Genomic DNA, 9,230 nt, shown 5'->3' with positions numbered 1-9,230 from the left:
GTAAAAAAAAAAAGAAAAGGATGGAGAGGGAGGGGTGGGAGCCGGGGCTCCAATAATATAAAAAACCCAATACGCCGCGTATAGGATACGCGACGTATTAGGGTACGATATGACAACCCAGCCCAGCTTTTGCAGGCTAGGATGTCAAATCGACCCTAATACGCCACGAATTAGGGGGTGTGGTGGGTGTTCCTAGCAGGACCCTATTTTTTAGCTAATTTTTACTAACTGGTGATAGGGTTGGAAATTTTTGGACACATATAATTAATAATTAGTATGTGTTACTAATAAATTAATTGGTAACACATCCAAAGTTGAGTAATGATAAATGGAACATCGATATTTTAAGTTGTGATTGAGAACTTGAACCATGAAAAATGGGTTTGTCCCATATTTGTGAAATGGAAAATTAGGTCTGCCACGCATCGATAAAAAGATAAAACTTGTTGGCTCCTTATATATAAGGGGAATGACTCAAAAAATTATATTTCTGTGACAAGACACTAAAGATGCAAGCCCCCGACGCACACGAGTCATCTACTAGGTGTTGTCTTCTGGTGAGCTGTGTGCCACCAGCTCAGAAGTAGCATCATCGTGTGATAAGCGCGCAGCTGACAAGTGTGTCGTATCTGATAAGTCACCATGGATCTCCTACTATATATAGAAAGGTGGTGAGCAGATTTGATAACAAATATATAATCAACTCACTTGATGATGCACCACCGGTATACTCATCTAACTCGTTTCCAACTAGTTCGTTCCAACAATCGAGCTCATCACCTCGTTTTAAGTATAGTTCGGGTGCTAGGTATCCCTGCAATACACACTGCTTCGGCTGTTGTATTTAGGGAGACAGACAAGTTCACCTGGGTGGCCCGAAATCTGTTTTAATGGACATTTGTTTAACATAAATCATCAGCCAACACTCCGCTTCGATTTTTGCTTTCTTTATTTTTGTAATTTTGTTTCATGTTATTTTCTTGCATTTTGCTATTCTTTAATGTACTTTCATGTTTGTTGTATTATATATATATATATATATATATATATATATATATTGTAATCAATCTTAAATTAATGTTTTTTGTTGTTGAAAAATTTTATGAACGGTGATTCTACAGATAATGGCTAGACGTGCATTTTGTAACTAGGCAGCACTCAAAAACGTAGGTTGTGTAAGTAGCAATACGTCTTTTGTACATACCAAACAATCGAAATGCAAAACTCAATCTGGACAACAAAGGTAGGCATGTAAAACCCCAAATAAAAAATTGTGTGCCTCATCGCATAGGTGAAAAATCTTTAATCTAACACGAATTTGGAAAAAGATGAATTATGTGGAACTTTATCTAATACGTATGTATCAAAAGTTTGAATTGGCGATAACATAGTAAACCAATTAGGTTTTTATTTCCTTAAATTAGAAACTCAAGATAGTGTGAATAATCTTGAATGGAATTTGTTAGTTGAAAAATGAAGACGTTATTCTCCTTTAAACAATGGGAAACACGTAGGTTTTTGTGCATGTCAAGATTCTTGATTTGCCTATATGTTCATTTAGTGAAGGCACCAATCTAATTGTAAGCAAGATTGGCAAGCATCTTACAATGGACCGCTTTATTTATAATATTGATGCGTCGAGAGATATTCGAACAAGGACATGCGCTTGTTCTTGAGGAAATCAAAGCAGATCAAGAACGAAGGCGAAGAGCTGGAGGCAGCGGAGATCGGGAATAATTTCTTTTATATTTTTAGGATATTTATTTTTTTTAATTTGTATTTTTTTATTTTATTAGGATGTTAATGTTTTTTTATTATATTAATTTGTTTTTTAGTCATATTATTATGCTATATTAAAACAAATAAAAATTAGATAATTCGCTGAAGCCACCGCTCGCCTAAACCACAACAGGCTCGGTGGCTTCAGCATTGATTTCAGCGTGGGTCTAGTCAGCACTACATGATACAATATTATTGGATAAATTTGAAGCCTAGTTTCAACAACAATACACAATATTATACAAATAACGAGTCAGGCTGAACTTGTTTATTTTAAAATTTTATATTTATACACAAACTGATACACATTTAATTGATCAATAATAAACTATAAAATGTGCAATTTGTGGGGTCCATAGTTGTCACATGATATAGGGATTTTAGAGCATTCTTAGCCCGTTCTCCATCTCTATCTCTATAATTATATTAAAAAGCACTACATTTTTGTCTTATGCTCAATTAAATAATACTTTTTATACCTTTATCATTACATTTTTCTCTCTCCACCCTATAATTTACAAAAAATCAATAACTTTTCCCCAAATTTATAAAAAATAACTACGTTTTCTCTCTCTCCACCCTATAATTTACACTCACAACTAATCACAACTCCACCCCATATTTTACAAACTCTCTCACATAATTTTAAGAGATGAGTTGGAAATGCTCTCACATTATAGTCTTGTGGATGGGTTGTAAAATTTGGAGTGGAATGTTTTGTTTTTTTTTTTTCGTATCGTAGTCTTGTGGATGGGTTGTAAAATTTGGAGTGGAATGTTTTGTTTTTTTTTTCGTGATTCGTGAACTCTTAATAATTCACTTAGCTAATTTTAAAATATTTTCAACGTAGTAACTTAAAAATAATTTATGACCTAAATAATAAGAAAATACAAATTCTAAAAGTTCATATATGTGTGTGACAAAATAGCAAAAAGTTATGAAATATGAATTTATATAAGCATTTGTTCACTTGTTTAAAGAATTTATTGGAATGTGATATTTGAAAATGGGGAATACAAATAAAAGAAAAGAATCTTTTAAATGATGATAATAGTAACCACATAATAGGCATGTAAATGAATCAAGCTTATATTTATTCGTTCTTTTAATATATATACGAATAAATTTGACTACATGTTTCATTCGTTTATTTTATTTCGTTTATATATTAATAAAAAATAATTAAGTTTGATTTGTATTTTACAAAATGTATACCCAAATAAGTTTATATTAATTTGTTTGTTTGTGTTTATTTTATGTTCGTTTATGTTTGTTTGTGTGTTTATGCATGCTTGTTTATTTTTGTTAAGGCTAAGGATAGCGGGGCTTGATCCAAGCTCAAGTGATCCAATAAATTTACGACACGTAGGCGGTGACGTGGCACAAGATCAAACCCCAGAGGGTGTAGTGGTCCAGGTGATCCGGAGCTTGATTGAATTAATAATAATATAAAACATTACATTAATAATAATTTAAAATATTACTAGTCTAATACATGATTATCGGGTCTTCTATCCCACAAATGCTCGACCAACTCATGCCGAAGGTTGTCGTGTATCTCACGGCTCTTGATGATATTTAAGTTGTCAAGTCGTTGTTCATTGGTGATTGTCGATTCTTGTCTTGGAATATCACCTTGGTAGTTTTGACAAATAGCGTGACCCTCGTCTTCTAGTATCATGTTATGTAGGATTACACACGTGTAGACGACTTCCGTTATCTTCTCCCTTGTCCAAAATTTTATTGGATTCGCCAATATTGCCCATTTTTTCTTTAGGACTCCAAACGCCCTTTCAATATTTATTCTGGCCGATTTTTGTCTCTTCGTGAAGTACTTTCGTTTATCAGAAAGTGGAGACGCATAAGCTTGAACTAGTGTCCCCCATTCGCTGTAAATACCATCAACGAGGTAGTACCCGTACTTGAAGTGTTCTCCATTTGAAAACAAGCCTGTGGGGGTTCAACCCCGTCAATAAGCTCATCGAATATCGGTGATTGATCGATAACATTGAGGTCATTATTTGACCTGGCAACCCCAAAGAACGCATGCCAAAACCAAAGATCCTTTGATGCCCCCGCCTCAAGTACAATAGTAGAGCCGGGGTGATCACCTCGGTGGAATTGACCTCGCCAAGCAGTAGGACACATAGCCCAACCAACATGCATACAATCGAGGCTACCGAGCATCTCGGGGAAACCATGCCTTTCACTGTGCACCTCGTATATGCGTTGGATATCATACATTGTTGGTTTACGTAAGTATCTCCGTTTGTATAGCGATATGACCCCTAAATATAATTATTTAAAATTATATAAATAAATGTAAATAATAAAATTTTAAATAACACTATATACCTTTACAAAAGTGGTTAAGCGAATCGCGTCCGGTCTTTTTAGCCATTTGTAGATACTCGTCCAACATGTCCGAGCCAACACCATGTGCTAGTTGCCGAAGAGCGGCGGTAATATTTTGAGTAGGCGTGAACCCGGGATGACCTCTAGCGTCATCCCTTTGTTGAAAATACTCAAAGTGCTCCGGCAAGTCATTTGCTAGACGCATGAATAATCGTCTAGTCATTCGAAAAGGGGTTTTAAAACTTTCCTCACCATATGTGGGATCGGGGCTAAAATAGTGACGTATCAAAGTTTCATTAGCAGTCTTTCGATCACGAAGACGTGATTGTCGGAATAATGGGGCTCGAGGGCGTCTTTGATCGATCAAAAAATTTATCGTCGTTTGAACCGCTTGACAAATGAGTTTGTCTTCTTCGGAAGAATTGGAAGACGAAGACGATGAAGACAATGTCATTTATAAAAATGGAGAGAAATATAGTTTTGGTAGAGGGAAAGTATGGTTTTTTAAGAGATTAAGAGATAATGGGGTGAGTTTTAATTAAAATGAAATGTGTGAATTGGTATTTATAGGTTAAACAAAAAAAAACTTTTTCTTAAAAAACCACCCCAATGGCTATATTTCCCATGCGGACTGCCCTGCGCCGGCCAACCGCGCCCCATCCGCGCCAAGGTGGTAGCGGTGTTCGAGAGCCAGGTGGCCACGCCGGGCCTCCGCGCCCCCCATCCACGAGACCATTACCCTCAGCCTAAGATACGTTCATTTATGTACGTAATTATACGTTTATATTTTAAATGAACGAGCATGAATACAAATATTTGTCCAATTAAATGTATGTCTTCATTTAAAGTTAAATGAAAAACACAACCATACTCGTGTTCATATTCGTCTGGCTTGTTTACAAGCCTACACATAATCATCGTTCACAAACCCCATATCACGCTTTTATTTACCCTTTTAGAATCTGTGGCCATTTGGAATTTATGTGGTGGGCAAACATATGATCAATAATGAATTATTTATTGCTGGGCATGAGTAAATTATGCATGTAAATAGGAAAACATGGTTTTAAATGTGTTAAAATTGTCTGTTTCACTACAAAAACTTTGTCTCTATTTCTTTTCCTGCAACTATACTTTAATTTTTATTTAAATTGAAGTGTAAGTGTGGAAACTTATTAAAAAGAACAAAAGATTGCAATTGAAGTGTAAGTGTGGAACTTATCAACTCCGGCAGTACGCTGCTACTGCTCCTTCGAACAAGCGCATCCTAGAAACAGATCGCGAATCTGTTTAAGGGAATTGTGTTAAACACAAGCCCGGTTCACTGCTACCGTTTCTTGTTTATTTGTTTCTTGTTTCAGATTTTCATACAAAATTACTAACATGTTATACCGATAATCTAATAATAATAATAATATATTTTATACTTAACATTCACTATATTAACACGTATTCAATAACGAAAAGAGAAGTGAAAAGCGTAACGCAAGAGTAAAAATAAACAAGAGGGTTAGGTAATGCTTGTCGATCATCTGTCTATATATAACTAAACCATCTCCTTAAATTATTTGCTCCATAGATCTCTACAATATTTAGCACTAACATTAACACTCCCATGGCTATCAACAAATCAATGGGTCCACTTGCAAACTGGTTCCATAACCTATGGCTCTACTTGTGTCACACCCCCGGCAGAAGACGAAAATGCCGAAGCGTGCGTAGATTGAAATCATGCACATGGTATTAAATGTAAAAACTCACATTAAAATAAACCAACATATTGTTCATACCAAACATAATCCAAATAGAAAACATGATATAGCAAATTATTCATTAAACTTCTAAGTCTGACTCATCCCCTATATAAAACTTCAAAAATCTTCATCACTTAATTTCCATCACTTGAAGAACATGCGAGGGTGTCAACTAAAAATAGTTTGTGAGAACATAGGTTTTAAAAATAAGTTTTATGTTGAAAACATTCCATATGCGTTAAGTTACTTTGTATACTACACCAAACCTCTGACACGTTTAGCGAGTCGTCTAATCCACGATTAGACTATTATGTTTAATGTTTAACGATCGTTGGATTCTGAACACACAGGCCTCTATCGAGGCCCGCGTGGGCAGGTCGGGCCAATAGATCTATCATCATACTACCACGGGCTTTAACAAGTTAATGGTTGTACATGCGATTAAGTATACACTTGTAATGATTACACATAACGAATATTATGAAATAAAGCTTGAATCAAATAGCATGTATTAAACATAGAATAAATAAGTTGCATGTTTCCACCCCCGAAGTATAAAACGTTTAAAAGCATGAAAAGGGGCTATGAACTCACCTTGCTTGACGGATAAACAAGAACACGAGTAAGAGTTTGTTGAACCGGTCACGGGATGCCCTAGATTAAGTTATGATTTTTAAATTAGTTAGAGTATCGCATACTAGAATGTTCTAAACCAAGAGCATGACCTCCAGCAGGTTGATTCCTAGGAAAGAGTCACGGTTCCAATGGGATTATTTACGCCACTCTTGCCTTCAACAGAACCGTTTGCTTGTCAGATGCATACATACCCGGTTTATACTCTATTTGTATACTAGCTCAAAATGTTTTAGAATGGTCTTGATAAATAATAAAGTACGAGGTTAAAAGTGTAATATCATATAGTTTGGGTGTTTATTGACATTTAAGAAAGTATAGGGTTCAAAGTGTAAATATTATAGTTTATGATGTTTATCGACATTTATGAAAGTATAGGGTTTAAAGTGTAAATATTATAATTTAGAATATTTATTGACATTTATGAAAGTATAAGGACCAATTATGTAAATATAATTTTTAGTTTATGATAACTTAATGAGTTTTTGAAGATTATAAGAATATTCATAGTTGTTTATGAAAAAATTATACTTCAATCCAAAATTTTGAAAAAATAATTATGATTTCTTCAAATAAAATGATCATCATAATCTTTTAGAACAAATATTAAGGGTTTTATTAATAATTTATGATGATCATGGTGAGAGTATATGAACAATTATGAAGATTCAAAAGAAAAATTAAGAACATAAGAACAAACTAAAAGAAATTCAAAAGAACAAGATCAAAATCAAAGAAATATGAAGAACAACCAAGAAAATATGTAAAACTTATTTGATTATGCTTAGAGAGAAAAGAGATAATGGGATTTGGTGTGAAAAATAATTATAATGTGAGGCTCTATTTATAGTGAAAGGCAGAAGGTTTGAATACAATTGCGATAGAGATAAAACTTATTTAAAGATCAAGAGATAACTTAATGATAATTATAATTATAATAATTACAAACAAAATGATACTAATTAAAAAAAATAGATATGTGTGCATGTGAGAAAGTGCACGGCTCTTTTTTTTTAATTTAACTTTTTTTTATTTTTTTTTTTCAAATTAGATAATGTAAAATTTGAGAAACAGGTTTAAGATAGAAGTTTCTAGAATGTTCTCTTTTTAAATCAAATGATTAATTTAAATACTTAGGATAAAATAATAATAACAAAATATTTTGTTACATGCTATAAAATATTAATCTAGGCATTCCGGTTCAACGTGTCATAATAATGATTAAGCACGATTATAATGAAATGAACATAGAATCATATAATTACGCATATAAAGATAATGCTATTCGATAAATGACAAATAATTCAACGCTAATAAATGTAGACAATGAAATAAATACGAGAACTTTATTAAATACGAGCATAAAAGACTAGCGTTTTTGCAAGAAAAATCCATAGATGTTACAACTTGTTCCACAAAGTTGAGGATCGGAAGACTCTCATTCTCATCCTCTCTATTATCTCCGTGTTCAACTTGCTAGTCTTCATGATGCCACCAGGTGGTTTTTACCCCGCATCGTCACTTCAGAGAACGACCTGATAGTGTACCAGGCCGGGAAGTCGGTAGCAGCATACAACTCTCCTGTTCACTTTAGAGAACTCTACGTGTCCAACACGGTGTCGGTCATAAGCTGTATGGCATCGGTGCTTCTGTTTGCGATTGGTTTATCGCAAAGGAGAATGTTCGCTTTTTATTGTGAGGGTGTGTGCGGTAGTCACGGTAACTTGTACGATGTACAGCGTCAAATCGGCTTTCGGAGTCATATCGTCATCGGTTAATCACAGCATGTCGGAAGATCTTACGGCTCTTGTGACATCGTTGGTGAATTCAGCTATGAATTGTTACTTTGTGGTTGCTGATCTAACATTATAGTGTTTATTTGGTTTAGTTTAGGAGTTAATGAGTAGAAGGGAGTATTTAATAATTAATAATCAGTTGCTTGGTTAATTATAAGGTTGGCTTAATAAATACGATGATAGGTCTTTATAATCACAATATAATGTAACTTATTTTTCGTGGTTGCGTATAATTAAATGAATTTGCAATAACAAAGTTACATATTTGCATTAAGAAACCAAAAAATGCAATAACAAACTATATATTCTATAACTTTTCTAAATCAACCTAAAGGACACAGTCCTTTTATTAAAGTAGTTACACAAAGTTAAGATAAGTGAATGAATATGTTATCGATTTGAATACGGCAATGCATGAAAGTTTTACAAGTCACATTGACCTACCAACTTTGCTTCTTTTTGTGATAAATTCCGTAATGAAAATTGAAGAGTACACTTTGCTTTTGTTGTTCAGTTCACTCAATAAACGGTAACAAAAGGACAGAGAATTTATAATGCACGATTAAAAAAGATATTTCTTAACTATATTATTAGAAATAAAGTATTTCTAAAATCTTGTGCTTTTACATACAAATTACATGATGAATAACTATGAAACTAATTTGTTAAATCTGATATAATCTTCTGGCTCATCCTCGGCCTCCAATTCCATGTCCAAACCCTAGCCCACTTCAATCTCTCATCAACTGGCTTATTATAATTTCAGGTAACTAGGACCTGGGTTTTGTTGCCCGGAATTCCAATTCCAAAATTACCTTTTTTACTATCACGAAATTGGAGCTGCTATTTATTATAAGTCCGATTCGATTTCGGAGACTACGGTGCCGTCGTTTATGCAGGGGACGAAGAATGA

The 9,230-nt window shown here is 33.9% G+C and overlaps 1 protein-coding gene across 1 annotated transcript; it reads right to left on the bottom strand.

The window, feature by feature from the left end:
- Positions 1-3,651: 3,651 nt before the first annotated feature.
- On the bottom strand, positions 3,652-4,588 carry LOC143599971 (uncharacterized). The gene is made up of 2 exons (XM_077077786.1): positions 4,135-4,588; positions 3,652-4,067 (listed from the first exon to the last, which is right to left on the bottom strand). The coding sequence occupies exons 1-2, from the start codon at positions 4,586-4,588 to the stop codon at positions 3,652-3,654; spliced, it is 870 nt and encodes a 289-aa protein (XP_076933901.1).
- Between the last annotated feature and the right edge of the window lie 4,642 nt (positions 4,589-9,230).

The sequence above is a fragment of the Bidens hawaiensis genome, unplaced genomic scaffold (assembly GCF_021521415.1).
Source record: "Bidens hawaiensis isolate Kalapana, Puna unplaced genomic scaffold, B.hawaiensis_p1.1 tig00053156_1, whole genome shotgun sequence".
NCBI lineage: Eukaryota > Viridiplantae > Streptophyta > Magnoliopsida > Asterales > Asteraceae > Bidens > Bidens hawaiensis.
The sequence above is the reverse complement of the archived record's forward strand: the minus strand, read 5'-3'. Positions and strand labels throughout refer to the sequence as shown.